Source organism: Chionomys nivalis, chromosome 7 (assembly GCF_950005125.1).
Source record: "Chionomys nivalis chromosome 7, mChiNiv1.1, whole genome shotgun sequence".
NCBI classification, from domain to species: Eukaryota; Metazoa; Chordata; class Mammalia; order Rodentia; family Cricetidae; genus Chionomys; species Chionomys nivalis.
Window position 1 is genome coordinate 12,298,465 of NC_080092.1, and position 21,514 is coordinate 12,319,978.

Sequence of the window (21,514 nt, forward strand, 5' to 3'; positions counted from 1 at the left end):
GAGAAAGGTGAGGCCTCTGGAGACGTTGGTCAAGCAGGAAGATCCTGACTGGGAACCTGTGGCTGGAGATTGTTTAGGTTGGGCTAGAATGGGGCGGGGGAGGAGGGGCGGGGGCACGGCAAGGCTGGGCGGAGTGGGCAGTGGTGCGGAGGATAGGAGGTTAAGTTCCTTCTTGGTGAACATAGACAGTCACATCCTAGTAGATGCTGAGAGTGACAAAGTCAAGCTCCCTTCCAGGCTGTCCTCGAAGGAGAACTGTCGTCTTGCATTGTTGTAGAGAGAAGCCAGAGGCTGCCAGGGAAGAAGGTGTAGTTGGGGGGAGGGGGTACGGGTTCCCTGACACCGAATTCATTATTGGGAGATTCCTCTTCGCAATCCCTCAACACCTCCCACAGGAACCACGGGCCAGAAATGTCTGACAGCCTCTGGAGGGCCGGCACCGGTGGCACTGGTGCCCGGCTCCCCGCCCTCCCACTGTCTCCGAGTCCCTCCCCCTCAGGTCCCGCAGCCTCGAGAAACCTCTCCTAGGTCTAGCCTTGCGTCGCCGCCGAGTCGGTACTCCGTGGCCAGCCCCCACCCCCCCCCCCCCCGCGCACCGTCCTCTGTCTCCGGCGGTCATCCTCGGTTCCCCGCTGTCCGCAGGGGCCTAGCCTGACCCGCGCACCCAAACGTGAGGTGGGGGCGTCGGGGCGGGGGGGGGGAAGGGCCCATGCGGGGGCGGAGCCTCGGAGCCGGGCGCGCGGCCGGCGCGGGCTGACGGAGGTCAGCGGCCGCGGGAGCGGACCCAGGCGTCCGGGAGGCGGCTCAGACGCGGCGCGCCACCGGGTGCCCGCCGCCGCCGCCGCCGGCTCCCGCCCCTGGGCCGCCCCCCGCCCGTGACGCGCTATCCGTCCCTCCGCGTCGGAGCCCCAGCCCCAGTCCGAGCCCGAAACCCCAGAACGAGCCCGAACCCGAACCCGCAGGACGCTGGGCGGCGGGCGGCGCAGGCAGCGCGGGCTGGAAAGGATGCGATCGCAGACGCGGGGCCGCCGCTGCATCTGAGCCGCCGTGAGCACCGAGCGCCTGGTCGCTGCGGGCCCGGTGGCGCCATGGGGAAGGAGCAGGAGCTGGTGCAGGCGGTGAAGGCGGAGGACGTGGGGACCGCGCAGAGGCTGCTGCAGAGGCCGCGGCCGGGGAAGGCCAGTGAGTGCGGGGGGCGCGCGGGGCGCGGGCGGAGCCCCCACCGCCGGGGTGCAGGGCGGGGAAGGGATGCTGTGGGTCTCCGGGGGTGGGGCGGGGCCAGAAGCGCCCAGACCCTTGGTCCGCGCCCCCCCTTCTCGCCCCAGCTCTGGAGGAGGGGCGGCGGCGAGCGCCGGACCGTCTGCCCAGCCCCCTGCGGGCACCTGCGGCACCCACGATCCCCCTGAGGCCGCTGGCAATCACATCCTCCCTCGGACCCCCTCCCTTCCCAGGCTGCGGGCTGGTGATTTCTACTTGGGCTTTTAAGGGCGAGGCGGATCCCCCCCCCCATCAAGACACACTGTGGAGAGAGGGAGGGGCCCTTACGGTGAGGGGCGACCCAGAGGCTAACAATCTCTGTCAGACCTCTCTTCCCCACCCTATGTTTAATAACAGGCTTTGCAAGGAAAGGGGGAGGGGGGGAGGACCACGCTGGGGGTGTGGCTGCCCAGGCATGGCCAGTGGGGGCCATTTACTGATGAGGAAGTGAAGCAGAGGCCCAAGGTCGCCCAGCCCTGGGGCAGGCTGGGTTTGAGGCAGGGACAGCCTGGGGGATAAGGACTGAAGGCTCACTGCTTCTGCAGGTTTCTGCAGACCTTGGTCATCCCTGGCTTCTCTCCTGGGAAAGGGGGCCAAGGACCAGTAAAGGAACTCCCACACCATCTCAAGTTTGTGCGCTGGGGGTCCAGAGAAGGGCTTGGAGCTTGGGGCTTTGATTCTAGCTCTCCACCCTATCCATCCTGGAGCCTCCCTAGGGGCCTCGGGAGATGGATGGATGGGCGTGTGGACTAGCTGAGTGTGCAGCTGCACACGTATGACCGTGTCAGTGTGTCAGGGCACCTGCGCAGGCACAAACTGGGCCCTGTAGGTCAACACATGGGACTTGGGGGCCATCACTCCCCACCCACCGCCATAGACTGCGTATAAGCTGGGGGAAGGGGGATCCCATTTCTCCAGGGGGCTGCTGGGACATGGGACTGTTGGTGAGGACAGTGGTGGTTCCAGGGCACGCAGGCCAGCTGGGAAGCTTCACTTACTAGGGCCTCAAGACTGAGTGGAAGAACTTCTAGGGAGAGGCAGACAGAAGAGGGTAAGGCACAGCTTTCCACCTAGTGGCCTTGTGTCCTTGGTCATACTGACTCTCTAGGCCTTATGGCCTTATCTGGAGGATGGAACATCTGTGGTCCCCACCACCTCACAGCAGCATGAAAACAGGAAGAAGGCACTGATGAAGAGGAGACAGTTTGAATTTAGTAAATTCTAATGGTGCTGGCATTTTTCTGTTGTCAGCCAGTGGGAACCACAAATGTGGGGTTCCCTTTCCCTTCCGTGTGGCTGTTGTGTGGGGGGGTGAGAGGTCCCTTGCCTCTGGCTAGTGTGGTCCCAGAGACAGCAAAGGCACCTGTCTTGGCTCTTATGTCTTTACTCTCTGAGTCAGAGGGGCGGTGTAATAAATCAAACAGAAATCCCTTCGTGAAGTAGCTCAGTTGTCATGGCAACGCTGGCCTGCTTTGGAGTAAGATGTATTTTGATTTAGCAAAGTACAGCTGGAGTTTGGGCCATGGGGTGTGGGGGGTGTCCATAAGTATCCTCAAGAGTGTGTTCCCCCACCCCACCAGCCAGGCATAGCGGTGCACGCCTTTAATCCTAGCGACTGGGAGGCAGAGACAGGCAGATCTCTGTGTGTTCAAGGCCAGCCTGGTCTACAGAGTGAGTTCTAGAGACCCTGTCTCAAAAAAGAGAGTGTGCTCCCCAGTCAGCCTAGAGATTTCCCCACAATCTTGTTCTTGAACCTTTTTGGGTGCCCAGCTCTTCGCTCCAGCCCATGGCTCTATAGCCCCCACCTCGCCGCCAAGGGAGCCTGCACATGTATGCACACTTAGCAGTTATCCTTGAGGGAAAAAGAGACAACTTTGGAGGTGAGATGTAAGGGCACCCCTCTGCTGCTAAGGGGTCCTGTCTAGTTTTGTGGCCTAGCCTACCTCCCCATGGCAGACTGAGGACCCCATGTAGGAATTGCCAGAACCTGTTTCTCTCTCACTTTGGCCCACTAAGAATTCCCTTCCAGCAGGATGTGTGGCACACCTCTTTAATCCCAGTACTCTGTAGCCCGAGTCAGGAGGATCTCTGTGAGTTCTAGGCCACCCTAGTAAGTTCCAGGCTAGCCAGGGCAGCATAGTGAGATCTGTGGTTAAAAAAAAAAAAAAAATAACAAATCCTTCCAACCTGGAGTTTGGATCTGTCCTCAGGCTGGTCTCTGGAGAGCAGCTTGAGGTCTGGGGTCACAAGAAACAGGGGGGGCAAGGTTTGTGCACTACTTGTATATGTGTGTGCTACTGGGGATGGAATCTGGGCTTCATGAACGCTACCTAAACTCTGCCAGGGAGCTGCACCCCATGCCTATGTACTGTGTGGATGCAGACACCTATTAAAAAGTGAAAGGGACTGGGCGGTGCGCACACCTTTAATTCTATTGCTCGGGGAGGGGATGGGGGGTGCAGAGGCAGGTGGATCTCTGTGAGTTTGAGTCCAGCCTGGTCTACAGAGTGAGTTCCAGAACAGCCAGGGCTACACAGAGAAACCCAGTCTTGAAAAAACGAGAAAGGGGCTCCTGAGGCCTTCAGCTTGGCCACCACTTGCCCCCTCCTCAGTTCCCAGGCCGCCTCCAGCTGTCTTTTGCTCCTGACTCATTCCCTGAGCCTGCCCTGCTGTGGGATGGCCACCCCAGCACGACATCTTCAGTATCTCCTGCAGGCACTGGAGATGCCCTGAGGCCTCAAAGTGCCCTCTGAGCAGTTTACACTACTCCCCTCCCTATGGGACTGTGGATTTGCGTCCTTTGAAAGGTGACTGCTCCCCATGTATGGGGAGCAGTCCCCTTTAAAAAAAAAAATAAAATTGGGGGCTGGAGAGATGGCTCAGCGGTTAAGAGCGTTGCCTGCTCTTCCAAAGGTCCTGAGTTCAATTCCCAGCAACCACATGGTGGCTCACAACCATCTGTAATGGGGTCTGGTGCCCTCTTCTGGCCTTCAGGCATACATGCAGAAAGAATATTGTATGCATAATAAATAAATAAATATTTAAAAAATAAATAAATAAAATTAAATTAACTAATTTTCTTTTTTTTTTTTTCATTTTATTTTTTTTTAGTTTTTCGAGACAGGGTTTCTCTGTAGCTTTGGAGCCTGTCCTGGCACTAGCTCTTGTAGACCAGGCTGGCCTCGAACTCACAGAGATCCGCCTGCCTCTGCCTCCCGAGTGCTGGGATTAAAGGCGTGCGCCACCACCGCCCGGCACTAATTTTCTTTTGATATGAGCTCACTATGTAATCCTTGCAGGCTAGCTGGGAGATAGATCAGGGAGGCTTAAACTCCTCTGTCTACTTCTGCTTCCTAAATGTTGGGATTAAAGGTACCCAGCGCCACGACCTGCTGGCAGTCCCATTCTTGATGGAGCCCTCCCTCCTCCCTTGTGTCCTTTTCTGAGTCTTGAGCACTATACCCCTCTAAAACATTGGCTCTGCTTGTCTGACCTCAGAGCAGTGTGCCTGGGGTTCCCACTCCCTAAACCTGACTCCGTAGCTGCCTGGAGGCCCCATGGTGGAGGGAGAACAAGAATTTGGTGAGCCTTGGAGACTCTGAGACCTGACTGCTTTCATCTGAGAAGAGTGGGCAAAGTGAGTTGAGCAAGGCTCTGAGGGGATGCCACGGAACGGTGACATCAGGTCGTAGCAGGGGACTGAAGCAGACCCAGCCATTTATAGTTTTCAGGGCCTCATATAAGATGATAGTGTAGGGGGCTGGAGAGATGGCTCAGTGGTTAAGAGCACTGACTGCCCTTCCAGAGGACCTGGGTTCGGTTCCCAGCACCCACATGGCAGCTCAACTGTCTGAAAATCCACTTCCAGGGGATCTGACACATTCACACCAATTCACAACATAAAAAAAGTTAAATAGCCGGGCGGTGGTGGCGCAGCCTTTAATCCCAGCACTCGGGAGGCAGAGGCAGGCGGATCTCTGTGAGTTCGAGACCAGTCTGGTCTACAAGAGCTAGTTCCAGGACAGGCTCCAAAACCACAGAGAAACCTTGTCTCGAAAAAAACAACAACAAAAAAAGTTAAACCATAAGAAATATAAAAAAGATGATAATGTAGGACCTTTATCTGAAATCAAAGTATTCAAGTCGGGTACCTTTCTGAGTAACTGCACGGGTCACCCACCCATGCAGCTGGCCATGGAAATGGCCTTGTTTAGCCACCAAAGCATGAAGAAAATTGATGTGGTGCACTTGGTGGTGAAGGGGGCTAGGGAGGAAAACAACTAATTCAGGAAGGGCAGGGCAGCATTTTGGACGAAAGACATGAAGTGTGTGAAGGAGGGGGTCATGCAAAGGCCCTGTGGCCGTGGTGCCCTCAGTGTTAGAGGGACATTAAGGAAGGCATGCAGCTGGGGAGAAGTCAGAGCAAAAGCAAGGGCCAATCACGTGAGACATTGCAGCCTGAGCCTCCACCCCAGTGAAATGGCACTGGAGGGTTTCCAAGTGTTGCTGTTTCCCACTTTGGTGTTTCGTTTTGTTGGTGGGTTTTGCTTTGAGATAGGGTCTCACTATCTCACTGGACCAGGTTAGGCCTAAGCTCCACTGGCGCTTCCTCCTCCTCCTCCTCCTCCTCCTCCTTCTTCTTCTTCTTCTTCTTTTTTATTTTGGAGACAGGGTTTCTCTGTAGTTTTTGGTTCCTGTCCTGGAACTAGCTCTTGTAGACCAGGCTGGCCTCGAACTCACAGAGATCCACCTGCCTCTGCCTCCCGAGTGCTGGGATTAAAGACGTGCGCCACCACTGTCCGACTCGCTTCCTTCTTCTTCTTTTTTTTTTTTTTTAAATACTTATTTATTTATTATGTATACAATATTCTGTCTGTATGACTGAAGGCCAGAAGAGGGCACCAGACCTCTTTACAGATGGTTGTGAGCCACCATGTGGTTGCTGGGAATTGAACTCAGGACCTTTGGAAGAGCAGGCAACGCTCTTAACCACTGAGCCATCTCTCCAGCCCCCGCTTCCTTCTTCTTAATTCGTGTTTGTATGTATGTATTATTTATGTATGTGGCATACACGTGCCATGGTGTATGTGTCATAGGACGATTTGCGTGAGTCAATTTTCACTCTCCACCAGTTGGGTTTCAAGGCTTGCTGGCAAGCCCCTTCACTTGCTGAGCCATCTCATTGCTGTGGCCCCATACCACGTTTTTTTTGGTTTTTTGTTTGCTTGCTTTGCTTTGTTTTTTTGAGACAGAATCTCATCTGCAGCTCCAGGTAGGCTGGAACTTGTAATCCTTCTGCCTTCACCTCCAGAGTGCTACAGTGATGGGCACATGTACCACATATGGCTGGTAACTTGTGGTTTTTGTACTAGCTCTTATTGACCAGGCTGGCCTTGAACTCACAGAGATCCGCCTGCCTCTGCCTCCCAAGGGCTGGGATTAAAGGCGTGCGCCACCACCGCCCAGTGGTTTTCAGAAGTTTTGTTTTGCCTGCTTTCCCTCCTTTCTTTTTCCCTTTTTTTCCCCTTGTTATAGCATCTTATGTAGCCCAGGTTAGCCTCAAACTTACTGTGTTGTCAGGTTTGGCCTTGAACTCCTGATTTTCCTGCTTTCTCTCCTGAGTGCTGAAACTGAAAGTGTACGCCACTGTCTGGCTATGACTTGCATTTTAACAGTGCTCCGACCTATTTGTGCAGAGGAGAAACCAAGGGGTACAAGGAGTCAGTGGTGGCACCAGTAGGAAGGCAGTGGTGGGGATCCTGTCTGAAGTGCCAGTCAGGCCCGCGGTGATAGCCATGGTATGGTGAAAAGCATGGGACCTGGGTGTGTTCTGAGGGTATTTTCAGGTACAACTGGTAAGGGGGATTTGCCTGAGAACATGATAGGTCCATGACAAACAGCCCAGGGTTGACTCTCTTTTCTTTTTTACTTTTTGAGACAGAATCTCACTCTGTAGAGCAGGCTGGCCTCAAACTCACTGGGATCAGCCTGCTTCTGCCTCCCAAGTGCTCGGATTAAAGGCGTGTGTCACTACACCTGGCTGCCAAGGCTGCCTCTTGATGCCGAGGTTTGGTCTGGCTGACCACTGGGGAAAGAGTGTACAGTTAATGAACTGGTACTGATACTATCTGAGACCGTGGGAGCCACCAGAAGGTGGCAGTACTTTCATTCTACCCAGGAGAGGTTCTGTGAGATGTGAGGTCTGCCCAGCTACTTTTAGTAAGCCGTGGTGTTGAGGTAATGCCCCAAGTGTCACCGACTCAGGTGATAGATACCACCTTTTCTAGCTCATAGAAGAGCCAGTGGCCAAGGCCACAGGGCTAGGAAGTGTCAGAACAAAGATTGAAATTTAGGTGCTTCAGGGATTGTCAAGAGACCCACATGCTGTGCCCGTGGCTGAGGCTGAGCCAATCCAAGCTAAGCCCTACAGCCAGCCCACTGTGACTCTACTCTCTTGGCTCCCCTGCCTTTGGGTCCCCGTCCCCCACCCCCACCACTGTCCTGAGCCTGCACAAAGGGGCTTCTGTCCTTCTAGCCCCCCCCCGCCCAGAGTGACTGACCCACAAATGGGTTATATAACCATGGGCCAGACAGGCAGGGGGTTGGCAAGAGTCTGGTGGACAAGGGCCCGCTGGGATGGCTTGGGTGGGCTCCCTCTTCTGAAAGCTGTAGAGAGGCCAGGGTGAGGGAGGCCACAGGATGAGAGACTCTCGGAAGGGAGAGTGTGGACCCTGGTGCACTAGTCGGTATGAACGTGGCTTTTGTGGGCAAAGTGGCCATTGGCATGGGTCACCTGGAGACTCTTGCCCATGAGCCAACGTCTCCCTCTCCTGCAGGGTTGTAGGGCTTATCCACATGGCAGCCAGAGCTGGCAGCAGAGGACTTGGATATAGTCCTTTCCCCCAGAAATACCCCATTTCCGGGTGTTCCAGCCTCCTCAACCACCCCCGGCCCCATCTGGGTCCTTCTGAGAGACAGATGGGGCCCGGCTCTCTCCCTCCCACCAATGGCAGGTGCTGAGGCAACATCCCAAGGGAGACGTGCATGTGCACATGTGTATACCCATGTGGGTTCATGGTCTGGACTCCCCTTCCCTGATGAGGACAAGTTGAATACTTAGAGCTGAGTCCCTGCTGAGCTGGGTGTGTGACTACAGAATAGACCTGCTCCAGGAGGCAGGCAGGTCACCGTCATCTTCCCCAGCTCTTAATAGGTCTGGGCTGCTTCTCCTCACTGCGTCTCTCTCTCTCCACAGAGCTCCTAGGCTCTACCAAGAAGATCAATGTCAACTTCCAGGACCCAGATGGGTGAGTTGTCAGCGTGGATCCCCAGGGTGGGGGAGCTCCAGGGAAGGCTGGGTGGGCCCCAGGGAAGGCTGGGCATTGGCTTTACTCCTTGACCTGCCCTTCATCTACCCAGCTTTTCAGCCCTGCACCATGCTGCCCTGAATGGCAACACGGAATTGATCTCTCTGCTGCTGGAGGCTCAGGCTGCTGTAGACATCAAGGACAACAAAGGCAAGCCTGGTCTGGGGGGCCTTGAAGCCAAGGGCAGGGGACGAGGCCAAGGGTGGAATCTTGGCAGCCTTCAGCCCAAGGTATCTGCCTGGATGAAGACAGTACCTTAGAGACGGTGACATATCCTCTTTAGAGAGGGTTGGATTTAGGGTCAGGACTTAGTTTCCAACAAACCATACCTGTCCCCAGGCATGCGGCCATTGCACTACGCAGCCTGGCAGGGCCGGAAGGAGCCCATGAAGCTGGTGCTGAAGGCAGGCTCAGCAGTAAATGTCCCATCCGACGAGGGCCACATACCCCTGCATTTGGCCGCCCAGCATGGTCACTACGATGTGGTGAGGCCTCATGGGAAGTCTGGGTGGGCAGTCAGGCAGAGGGTTGGGTGGCCCCAGGGGTAACCAAACCCTTGTCCTGCAGTCAGAGATGCTGTTACAGCATCAGTCCAACCCTTGCATGGTAGACAACTCCGGAAAGACACCTCTGGACCTGGCCTGTGAGTTCGGTCGAGTAGGGGTAAGTTTCCCCCAGAGATGGGTGAGGCACCTCCTGCCTGTCCTTCTCCCCTGTAGTGGGGCCAGGGCAGCCCCAAGCCAGGACCACCCTACCCTGATCTTCCTTCCTTCCTTCAAGGTGGTCCAGCTGCTACTAAGTAGCAACATGTGTGCAGCCTTGCTGGAGCCCAGACCAGGGGATACCACCGACTCCAACGGCACCAGCCCCCTGCACCTGGCAGCCAAAAATGGCCATATCGACATTATCAGGTACAGGACAGGAATGGGGCATGCCTTAGGCCTCTGGATCGTTGAGCACAAGGCTCCTGTTCTTGGCTTGAGGATGAGAAAGGAACCTCCAGGGTGGTGGCACAGGACTGTCCTGCCCATCACTTGAGGCAGGAGGACAGAGAGTTCAGGGCTAACCTAGGTAATTTAGCAACATCCTACCTAAAATGAAAAATAAAAGGCCTTGAAGCAGGCATGGTGGTACAAATCTGTAATCCCACTACTCTGAGGGGGTGGAGCCAGAAAGATTCAGAGTTCAGGGTTGGGCTGGAGAGGTGGCTCAGAGGTTAAAAGCACTGGCTGCTCTTCCAGAAGTCCTGAGTTCAGATTTCCAGCAAGCACATGGTGGCTCACAACCCTCTATAATGAGATCTGGTGCCCTCTTCTGCTGTGCAGAATGCTGTGTACATAATAAATAAATCTTTTTTTTTTTTTTTTTGGTTTTTCGAGACAGGGTTTCTCTGTGGCTTTGGAGCCTGTCCTGGAACTAGCTCTTGTAGACCAGGCTGGGCTCGAACTCACAGAGATCCGCCTGCCTCTGCCTCCCGAGTGCTGGGATTAAAGGCGTGCGCCACCACCGCCCGGCAAATAAATCTTTTTAAAAAGTTCAGGGTCATCCTCATCCCTAATGAGTTTGACGCCATCTTGGGCTATATGAGATCCGGTCTTCAGATGGGGGTGGTGTGCTGGTGAGATGGCTCAGCTAGTGCTTGCCATGCAATCATGAAGACTGAGTTTCCCATGTAAAAGCCAGACATGGCAGCCCGTACCTATAATCTCATCACTGGGAGGGAGAGACAAGAGGATTCTTGAGCTTGCTGGTCAGAACCAGAGAGATGGTTCAGCACTTAAGGACTTGCTGCTCTTCCAGAGGACCCAAGGTTGGGCAGCTCACAACCTCCTATTACTCCAGCTCCAGACAACCCCACTCACTCACATGCACACACTCACATACACACACTCACACACATGCACACGCTCACTCACATGCATACCCACTCACTTGCACACACTCGCACACCCGCACCCACTCACTCACTTGCACATGCTCACTTACATGCATACCCACTCACTTGCACACACTCACATGCAGTCACTTGCACACACTCACATGCACACACGCACCCACTCACTTGCACATGCTCACACATGTACACGCTCACTCACATGCATACACTCACTCACATGCACACACTCACCCACATGCACACACTCACATGCACACATTCACTCATATGTACCCGTACACTCACTCACATGCACTCGGTTGCACACGCTCACACACTCTCACACACCCACTCACTCACTTGCACATGCTCACTCACATGCACACACTCACACATACCCACTCACCCACATACATATTCACTTACTTGCACACACTCATGCACAGTCACATGCACATATTCACATGCATACACTCATCCACATGCACACACTCACATGCATACCCACTCACTTGCACACACTCACATGCACTCACTTGCACACACTCACATGCACACATGCACCCACTCATTTGCACATGCTCACACATGTACATGCTCACTCACATGCATACACTCACTCACATGCACACACTCACTCATACATACCCACTCACTCACCCACATGCATACTCGCTTACTTGCACACACTCATCCACGTGCACACACTCACTCACATGCATACACTCACGCCGGGTGGTGGTGGCACACACCTTTAATCCCAGCACTTGGGAGGCAGAGGCAGGCGGATCTCTGTGAGTTCAAGGCCAGCCTGGTCTACAGAGCTAGTTCCAGGACAGGATCCAAAGCTTCAGAGAAACCCTGTCTCGAAAAACCAAAAAGAAAGGAAAGAAGGAAGGAAGGAAGGAAGGAAGGAAGGAAGGAAGGAAGGAAGGAAGGACGGACGGACATCATATCATTACATGAGGGCAGGGTGGCTCGTCCTCCAGCCCCAACAATGTTGGTTAGAATCAAGGTCTGGTGTGAGGGTTCTGAGGAGAGGGTGGTGGCTAAAAGGCCTTGTCTACTCTCTCCGCCTTTGCACAGACTCCTTCTTCAGGCCGGCATCGACATTAACCGTCAGACCAAGTCTGGGACGGCCCTTCATGAGGCTGCACTCTGTGGGAAGACAGAAGTGGTTCGGCTGCTGTTGGACGTGAGTCTAGTGACCCAGGACATAGAGAGGAAGGTTGGGGCCAGGTTGGGAACCCCTGACAAGGCCTTGGCCTTTGGTGTTCGCAGAGTGGGATCAATGCCCATGTGAGGAACACCTACAGCCAGACAGCTCTGGACATTGTGCACCAATTCACTACATCGCAGGCCAGCAAGGAGATCAAGCAACTTCTCCGAGGTGGGGCCTGGAGGGGCTGAGGGCTGGGATGGGCTGGGGAGGGTAGCTCCCAGGACTGGGGGTCTACTCCTGTGTCTTCAGAGGCCTCAGCAGCTCTACAGGTGCGGGCGACCAAGGATTACTGTAACAATTATGACCTGACCAGTCTCAATGTGAAGGCTGGGGACATTATCACGGTGAGGACAATTCCTGGGTGCTGTGACAGGGATGGGAGGGTCTCTGGCATGCTTTGAACATCATCCTGCAGCAGTTGGGGGAGGGGTCTCTGAACACACCCATCTGTTTGGTCAGGTACTTGAACAGCATCCAGACGGCCGGTGGAAAGGCTGCGTCCATGACAACCGGACAGGCAATGACAGGGTGGGCTACTTCCCGTCCTCGCTGGGCGAGGCCATCGTCAAACGAGCAGGTAAGTTCTCCTCCCTCTGGAGGGAAGAAATCAAGAAGCACTCAGTCTGAGACTGGGGACCGGAAAGAAAGAAAAGAAGTATGCTTTAGTATGTCGGTGGCAGAGCCAGTTTGAGTTTTAGCCATGGCCAGGACCGGCACCCAGTAACCCTTCCTGCTGGCCTCTCTCAGCAGAGTGTCGTGTGCATTTCTTCGCTTGGTTCACCACGCCTTCCATAGTCCAGTTCTCTCTCTCTCTCTTCCTTCCTTCCTTCCTTTCTTTTTTTTGGGGGGGAGGGGGGGAAGTGGGGTGGGGTTTGTTTTTGAGACAGGGTATCTCTGTGTATCAGCTCTGACTGTTCCAGAACTTGCTCTTGTAGACCAGGCTGGCCTCAAAGTCAGAGATTCACTTACCACTGCCTCCTGAGTGCTGGGATTAAAGGCATTGCCACCACTTCTTAGGTGGCCACTAAACACACGGGGTCTCAGGCAGACCGTGGTCTTGTCCTGAGGTGGGGAGAATCAGGGAACTTTGATTCTAACACAGGAAAAGAACCAACCACTTTCACAGAGAAAGTGACGCAAGGTTCACCTTAGTTAGGGAGGTCAGAGGAAGCACTGAAGGGTGGGAGAGGCCAGGTCATGGGCAACACTGTCCTGGCAACATGAACCATGTGTGCAAAGGCAGTGGGGCGGGATCTCAGCCTGGCAGAGCACACGGGAGGAGTGCAGGGCCAAGGTGGAAAACTTCATAGTACAGTTTAAAGAGGGTGGAGGTGAGGTCAGAATGGGGTTGATTTGTCTTCTAGAGTGGCCATGGATGGAGATTAGTGGATAGGGCAAGAGGGCCAGGTAGAAGGTGTGATCAGCCACCTGTGATCATCTGGTTCCTAAGATAGATTTGGGCTCAGGCCGCTGGGTGGCTCCTTACTTGTCCCCTAGCACAGAGAAAGTCGACCCTCCCAGTGATCCTCAACCCCTTTGTCTATCTGGCCTTAGGGGTGGTGACAGGACACCTGGCCCTGAGTCTCCGGTCACTCTGACCTGGTCTCAGACATTCAGGGTCTCTCAGGTTACTGGAGACAACAAGGCAGAGGGCAGTAGAATGGCCTCTACGCTGCTTCCTCTCCGTGTGTAGCTGCGCCTGGGTTGCCCAGGGTTCAGGAAGGCTGTGTTTGGCCTACAGGTTCCCGAACAGGCAGCGAGCCAAGCCCACCCCAGGGAGGTGGCTCCTTGGGGCCCTCTGCACCCGCGGAGGAGATCTGGGTGCTGAGGAAGCCTTTTGCAGGTAGGCCAGGGGCCTCCAGAGCACTGGGATAGTAGTTTTGTTGACGGGTACCACTGTGAGGCCAGCATACTTCAGGGTCCCTGTCCTGGCAGGTGGTGATCGCAGTGGCAGCTTGAGCAATGTGGCTGGGGGCCGAAGTGGTGGGGGCCATGCCCTGCATGCAGGCTCTGAAGGAGTTAAGGTGAGTGAGCAGGGAGGGTTGGTCAGGTTGGGGTGGTCAGGCCTGCAGCAGTGACAGCAAGTGGCCTTTCTAAATTCCAGCTCCTGGCAACAGTGCTTTCTCAAAAGTCAGTCTCTGATTCCAGTCCAGGAGACAGCCCCGTCAAACCTCCAGAGGGCTCTACAGGTAAGAGCAAGGACTGAGCTATGCTGGCCTGGCAGGCAGGTGCCCCCTACATAGATAGCCCTTTCCCTTTCCTATCACTTCCTTTCATTCCCAGGTGCTGCCCGGTCCCAGCCTTCAGCAGCCCATGCTGGGCAGGTATACGGGGATCAGCCACCCAAGAAGCTGGAATCTGCCTCGGCCTCAGAGGGCAAGGTACAGGGCCTGGTCAGCTCCAGGCCAGGACTCGGGAGGGATGGGGTTAGCAGTCTGACAGGCATCTCTGGCCACAGCAGCTACCGCAGGCTTTGACAGACCAGACTCTGTCCTTCTGTCTGTCTCTGTGTCATATGTACATGCACACACAAGTGTTCAGGTGTTGTCTATTGTGCAGGCTGTGAGCTAGTGTGCGCACACTTGTAGAAGTATGCAGGGTGTCGTGTAGATGTGAGGTGGTCAACTCTGAGCTGGGCGACATGCGTGTGGTTGCACAGACGGAAGGGGATGGGTGTGAGACACGTAAATGTGTATGTGGGTGCTGTGGGTCACGCGTGTGTGCGCCTGTGTGGCTGTGAGGCTGATGGCTGAATCCCACACAGCAGAGGAGGCGAGGGACTTCTGACCAGGGCACAGAGCCCACCTTCCAGGGAGAAACCCTACCGGAAGTCCTTCCCCCAGAACCCCCTCCCATGGGGCCACATCTGCATCTCTGAGATGGTCCGGGTATCATTGGTGCAGACATGGGGTGGGGGGAAGCCACGGCACAGACTCAGCAGGACCTTCCTGGTGGAGCTCACAGAAGAAGGCTGGAGGGCTGCAGATGCTGTATCCAGGACGACAGACCATGGAGTACTGGTGCAGTGGACGTAACGGCGGACCCAGCAGAGAAGGAGGCACAGTGGAGGTTGGGGCGCAGCCCAGCGGTGGACAGGCTGCAGTTGGTGCCTTGTGTCTTGCAGAGTGCTGAGGCGGTCAGTCAGTGGCTCGCCACATTCCAGCTACAGCTCTATGCCCCTAACTTCACCAGTGCTGGCTATGACCTGCCCACCATCAGCCGTATGACCCCCGAGGTGAGCTGCCATGGGCTGGTTGCTAGATGCTCCCCTTCCAAAAGCCAGATTCCTTCTGCTTGCTAGTTAATGGGCCTCCTCTTTGCCTAGGACCTCACAGCCATTGGTGTTACCAAGCCAGGCCATCGTAAGAAGATCACAGCAGAGATCAGTGGCCTGAACATTCCTGACTGGCTGCCTGAACACAAACCCGTAAGGCTCCTTGCGCCCTGGTGGCCGAGCCAGGACCATCAGGCAGATGGACAGACAGACAGGCTACCTCTCTGGTCACAGCCCTCATCTGCCTTCTGGGGTCCTAGGAAGTGGAGGATGGAGCCAGGCCTGGTGGTACAGGGACTCAGCGCTCAGGGAGGCTGAAGCAGGAGGATCATGAGTTCAAGGCCTGGGCTACAGAAGCGGCCAGCTAGCAAGGAGCTATTTGGACAGCCTATTTGTCTGTTATTGGGGCCAACCCCCCTAGGCAGGCTCATGGCTAAGACTCTAGGGGCTGAGAGGGAACCTAAAGTCAGGAGGGTATGCCATCTCTACTCATGGTCAGTACCCCTATAGTGCTGTCGTTTACTTATGTGGACTGCGGACGGGTTGGTGTTGGACATGCTTGCCATATGCATGTACACAGGTCCCTGTACTGCACGTGCTAACCTGTGCTAATGGCTGACAGCTCTCTGGTGCTTCTGCACACAGTAGCCTATGCTCTCACTTATAAGGAGATGCCTGTATCCAGGCTTTTGGGCTGATCCTGGCCCTCTGGCTTGCACACTAGCTCTGTGCTCCCATCCATGGGAGAGTGTTGCTGGCTCCCCAAAGCCTGTCCCCTCCAGGGCCCTGGATCTGTTGGCAAGCAGGGCTGCCCTCATCCGGTGGCCCCACCTTGCCACTCAGTCAGCAGCTCAGGGATCCTCCCAGGAGCACATCTGGGTGTCATGGACCTCGCCTCGCTCTGTCACCTGCATGACTGAAGGTGCTGAGTGTGGGTGCGAGAGTGGCATCAGCTGGGAGCTTGGGACACTGTGCAGTTCTTGCGCATTCCTGGTATGGCTGCGCGGTGAGTGTGTAGCGGACGTGTGATCACACATCTGCTGCAGGTGGGGAAACACTGCGACGTGATCAAGAGAGGGTGCTTGTGTTTTGTATAGCTGGAAGTAGCATGCAGGGTGTGCGGTGTATGTACATGGATCTTAACGTGGCATTGTGTGTGTGTGTGTGTGGCATATGGGTGTGTCTTCTAAGGACACTGTCTGTGGCCACCTGATTAGGCAAAGAAGCACTTTCTTGTACCTGAAACTGTGTCCAGATGATAAGTATCCCGTGTGTTTGCATGTGTTAGCCTGTGTGTATCCTAGTGTACCCTTGGCCTGTTGAGGAGCTGGGCAGCAGTTCCCACCAAGGCTGTGCTGAGGCTGTCTGCAATACTGACATTTCAGGCCTGTCTGTTTGTCCTTCTGTCTGTCCGTGCCCCACAGGCCCATCTTCTAATAGTTCCAAGTAGGTGGTCATGGTGTGAGCAGCCAGCTCGGGCTGCCCCTCTCTGTCCCCCTCTCCATAGGCTAACCTAGCTGTGTGGCTGTCCATGATCGGTCTGGCCCAGTATTACAAGGTGCTGGTGGACAACGGCTATGAGAACATTGATTTCATCACTGATATCACTTGGGAGGATCTTCAGGAGATTGGCATCACCAAGCTGGGTAAGGTTCCAGCCTGCCCTTCCATATTTGCCTGTACCTCCAGGTCCTCCTGACCAGCCTCTCCCCCACCCCCGACTCAGGACACCAAAAGAAGCTGATGTTGGCTGTGAGGAAACTGGCAGAACTGCAAAAAGCGGAATACTCCAAGTACGAGGGGGGACCCCTGCGCCGAAAGGCACCCCAGTCACTTGAAATGATGGCTATTGAGTCGCCACCACCATCTGAGCCTGCTGCCGCAGATTGCCAATCTCCTAAGATGACCACCTTCCAGGACAGTGAACTCAGTGGTGAGCTGCAGGCTGCCCTGTCTGGCCCAGCTGAAGCAGGCGCAGCTGCTGCTGAGAAGTCCTCCAACCACCTGCCCCCCACTCCAAGGGCCACCCTGCGACAGGAGTCCAGCCTGGGTGGCCGGGCTCGGCACATGAGCAGCTCGCAGGAACTGCTGGGTGACGGGCCCCAAGGGCCTGGCAGCCCTATGTCACGAAGTCAGGAATACCTGCTGGATGAGGGGCCAGCCCCTGGCACCCCACCCAAGGAGGTGCGGTCTGGCCGCCATGGCCACAGTGTCAAGAGGGCCAGTGTGCCCCCGGTGCCTGGCAAGCCACGGCAGGTCCTTCCATCAGGTGCCAGCCACTTCACACCCCCACAGACACCCACCAAAGCTCAGCCGGGTTCTCCTCAGGCACTCGGGGGACCTCATGGTCCAGCCACAGCCAAGGTGAAGCCCACCCCACAGCTGCTGCCGCCGACAGACCGACCCATGTCGCCCCGTTCCCTGCCTCAGTCGCCCACACACCGTGGCTTTGCCTATGTGCTGCCTCAGCCAGTTGAGGGTGAGGCGGGGCCGACTGCTCCAGGACCCGCACTCCCAGCAGTACCGGCAGCTGTGCCTACACTGTGTCTGCCCCCAGAAGCTGATGTGGAGCCTGGGCGGCCCAAGAAACGTGCCCACAGCCTAAACCGCTATGCAGCCTCTGACAGCGAGCCGGAGCGGGATGAGTTGCTGGTGCCCGGTGCTGCTGGACCCTATGCCACAGTCCAGCGGCGTGTGGGTCGGAGCCATTCAGTGAGGGCTCCTGCTGGCGCTGACAAGAATGTTAATCGCAGTCAGTCCTTTGCTGTGCGGCCACGCAAGAAGGGGCCCCCACCACCTCCGCCCAAGCGCTCCAGCTCAGCCATGGCCAGTGCCAACCTAGCCGATGAGCCGGCTCCAGATGCTGAGACGGAGGATGGCCGGCTGGGAGTGCGGGCACAGCGCCGGCGGGCTAGTGATCTGACTGGCAGCGTGGACACAGGCAGTGCCGGCAGCGTGAAGAGCATTGCAGCCATGCTTGAGCTGTCTTCCATTGGGGGTGGGGGGCGGGCTATCCGCAGGCCCCCTGAAGGCCACCCCACACCTCGTCCTGCCAGTCCAGAACCGGGTCGGGTAGCTACTGTGTTGGCCTCTGTGAAACATAAAGAGGCCATTGGGCCTGACGGCGAAGTGGTAAACCGGCGCCGTACACTCAGCGGCCCGGTCACGGGACTTTTGGCCACTGCTCGCCGGGGACCCGGGGAACCAACAGAGCAGAGTCATTTTCTGGAGGATGGTACAGCCCGACAACGGCCTCGAGGTCCAGCCAAGGGGGAGGCAAGTGTGGAGGGACCTCCCCTTGCCCGGGTAGAGGCCAGTGCCACCCTCAAGAGGCGCATCCGGGCCAAGCAAAGCCAGCAAGAGAATGTCAAGTTCATCCTGACAGAGTCTGACACAGTCAAGCGCAGGCCTAAGGCTAAAGAGCGTGACACTGGGCCTGAACCACCCCCACCACTGTCTGTGTATCAGAATGGCACAGCCACTGTTCGCCGAAGGCCAGCCTCTGAACAGGCTGGGCCCCCGGAGCTGCCCCCTCCTCCTCCACCTGCGGAACCCCCACCTGCTGACCTGATGCAGCTGCCCCCTCTGCCCCTGCCTGATGGCAATGCCCGGAAGCCCGTGAAGCCACCCGTCTCTCCCAAGCCCATCCTGGCTCAGCCTGTGACCAAGATACAGGGCTCACCTACACCTGCCTCCAAGAAGGTGCCACTGCCAGGCCCTGGCAGCCCAGGTAGGTACAGAAAGCCAGCACGGGAATCTCAGGACAGGTCCCTTGCCTGCCACCCTATCTCACAGTCTGGTTTTCCTTTTTGGGTTTGATGCAGCCCAGGTGGTGTGGGACAACTCTGCCAACCCGTAGTGAACATGCCTCTTGTTCAGAAAAGGAGGTACAGATAGTCAAGAGGAGGCACATACACGGGAAGATCTAGCTGGAGTTCCCTGATACAGGAGAGGGTTGGTTTCTTCCATAGAGGACCGCCATCGCGGCTGAATACTTGAGGCTCAGGCTCAAGGAGCTTAGGAAGCAGTGACACATTTTGCGGTGGAATAGCACACCCTAGCGGCTGCAGTGAGAATAGGGCCAAGTTCCTAGATGGAGGGAACACAGTGTTGTTATTCCCTGGGTACCAGCGTCATCCTCTTCCATGCAGAGGTAAAGCGCGCTCACGGCACGCCACCACCTGTGTCACCCAAGCCTCCGCCGCCACCCACAGCACCCAAGCCAGCCAAGGCTGTGGCGGGACTACAGTCCAGCAGCGCCACCACCTCGCCTGTGCCCTCGCCGGCACGCCAGCCGCCAGCAGCCCTAGTCAAGCCGGCTAGTTCGCCGCCCTCGCAGAGCGCCAGCCCCGCCAAGCCCCCTTCCCCAGGCGCACCCGCGCTGCACGTACCCGCCAAGCCCCCTCGCGCTGCCGCTTCAGTGGCCTCCGGACCACCAGCAGCTCCAGACTGTGCTTCCCCCGGGGACAGTGCTCGGCAGAAGCTAGAGGAGACTAGTGCGTGTTTGGCTGCTGCATTGCAGGCAGTGGAGGAGAAGATCCGGCAGGAAGATGGACAAGGCCCTCGGTAGGTACCTCGGGCTGGTGTGGGGAGCTCTGGTCCAGCACAAGGCGTGGCTCTAATGGGTGACTGGTAGGGATAGGCGGAGCCATCCAGCCGGGTTTAAGAGTGGGTTGCTGTGGAGCCACCTAGCCTTGAGTAAAGGGGACCTGTGCTGCCCCATCCCACTGATGCATGACCACCCTTAGACCCTCCTCCATCGAGGAGAAGAGCACTGGCAGCATCCTGGAAGACATCGGCAGCATGTTCGACGACCTGGCCGACCAGCTGGATGCCATGCTGGAGTGAGGCGGCCACAGACAAGTGCCCACCGTACTCCCAGTTCAGGCCCGCACTTTGACCTTTACCTCAGGACGGGCACCTCCGAGCGGTGGGCGGGGGCCGAGTGGGCGGGGCACGCCCAGCTCTGCACAAGCACAACTCCCATTCCTGGCCCAGGCCGGTTGTCAGCCCCCTGGCACGGGGGTTGGGGGACGCTCCAAGGGCTCTGGGCAGATGTGCTGCCCGCTGGTGCCCATTCCTGTCTGCTGCTCCCTGTGCAACAAATGCTGGGCCCTACCCATGCAGGCTTTGCTCTGCTTGCAGAGGGCTGTTTCTCCCTTGCCCTAAGCAGACTGAGCACCAAGGGAATATGAGGGGGGTAGCCACTGTGGCCCTCTCCCCAATCTGTGGCAGAGCACAGGCCTATGCCCAGCACAGAACTGCCCATTGGGGAACCTCTGCCAGCCGCTCTGGCACAGCACAAGGGACACGGGGCCAAGGTTGGGCTTGCCCCACTGCACCCCAGAATATAAGCTATCAAGAGTATTAATTTATTGGGAATGAGCTGAGGCAGATTTCCCCAGAGAAACAAAAAGATAACTTTAACAAATATATATTTAAAGAGAAGAAATACTATTGATTCTATAGAAACCATTTACCAACAGAAAGGACCTGAGTCCAGCTGGAGACTGCAGATGTCAGAGGGCGAGGCCACCTGTCTGCCCTTCTCTTCTTTCATCTAGGAATGACCTTGCCCCTGGTCACGAGCACACACACCACCTGGGAGGCACAGTCTGGAGGAGCGGCTCTGCCCAGGGCCTCTCCTCCACTCATCTAGCTTCTGAGAGTCTGAGGAACATGAAGGATGTGCCTTGCTCTCACCTGCTCCTCTCCATGCCCCATAGACCTCTGGAGGGGTTCTTCCTTCTGAGTGTGGCCATGCCCTTGGGGGCCGGTGTGAGGGTGCACCCCGCGTGAACCCTGTGTGAACATGGGCACGAGTGCAAGGGCATGCATGCCATACTGTGGGCAGATGTGTGTTCAAGGTTGTGTCTGCCTCTGCCTCCCCCAAGGCAGCCTTATACAGGCAGCCAGCCTGCCCATCTTGAATCCCCATGGCCAAGTCTGCTCATGGTCTGAGGCTGTGTTGTGTAGTACTCTCTTCCTTACCCTCTTTTCCTCCCACAAAAACACTGACTGGTCTCCTCTTTCGTGTTTGCTGATCCACAAGTGTTGGGCATAACATTGACATTTCTTAAAAAAAAACAAAAACAAAAAAATAACTTGCCAAAACCATAATTGTGGTGTAGGCTGGTGGAGGGGGCCAATTAAGGTAGTGTGGACATGGGCCCCTTTCGACTGTCATTCCTGGCGCTTCCTTATTCGTGAACATGCTGGCCATTCATCAGCCTCCTCTGTATAGGTGGCCCAGGCTAGGGCTCTAGGAAGTGGGGAGGGGGGACTGGACAGGGAGCTGCTGTCAGCTGTCAATAAACAGCAGAAAACAGAGCTGCCTGGCTCACTCTTTGGGGCATGTGTGGTGGGAAAAGCAAAGCTCAGAGACTGGCAGTTGGGAGCCAAGGAATGACAACTGCCTCCTGTAGAAGAAAGTCCTCCCTCCCTCCCTCCCTCCCTCCCTCCCTCCCTCCCTCCCTCCCTCCCTCCCTCCCATCTTGTCCCCGGGTACACCCACGTGA

General features: G+C 56.3%; 1 protein-coding gene across 7 annotated transcripts; it reads left to right on the forward strand.

Annotated features, from left to right (window-relative positions):
* Window positions 1–773: 773 nt before the first annotated feature.
* Window positions 774–21,422, forward strand: Caskin1 (CASK interacting protein 1). 7 transcript variants are annotated; one of them, XM_057773563.1, is made up of 20 exons: window positions 776–1,182; window positions 8,513–8,564; window positions 8,677–8,774; window positions 8,964–9,109; window positions 9,192–9,287; window positions 9,405–9,535; window positions 11,587–11,695; window positions 11,782–11,890; window positions 11,972–12,066; window positions 12,182–12,299; window positions 13,464–13,565; window positions 13,658–13,746; window positions 13,827–13,911; window positions 14,006–14,103; window positions 14,847–14,957; window positions 15,048–15,149; window positions 16,504–16,642; window positions 16,723–18,726; window positions 19,148–19,562; window positions 19,745–21,420. In XM_057773563.1, exons 1-20 carry the CDS (start codon window positions 1,089–1,091, stop codon window positions 19,842–19,844), a joined length of 4,293 nt encoding a protein of 1,430 aa, XP_057629546.1. In that variant the 5' UTR covers window positions 776–1,088; the 3' UTR covers window positions 19,845–21,420. The 7 variants fall into 7 exon arrangements, with proteins under 7 accessions (XP_057629547.1, XP_057629546.1, XP_057629548.1 ...); XM_057773567.1 differs by lacking the exon at window positions 776–1,182 and adding an exon at window positions 7,905–8,003; XM_057773564.1 differs by lacking the exon at window positions 16,504–16,642 and having other exon boundaries at window positions 774–1,182; window positions 16,686–18,726; window positions 19,745–21,422.
* The last annotated feature ends 92 nt before the right edge of the window (window positions 21,423–21,514 follow it).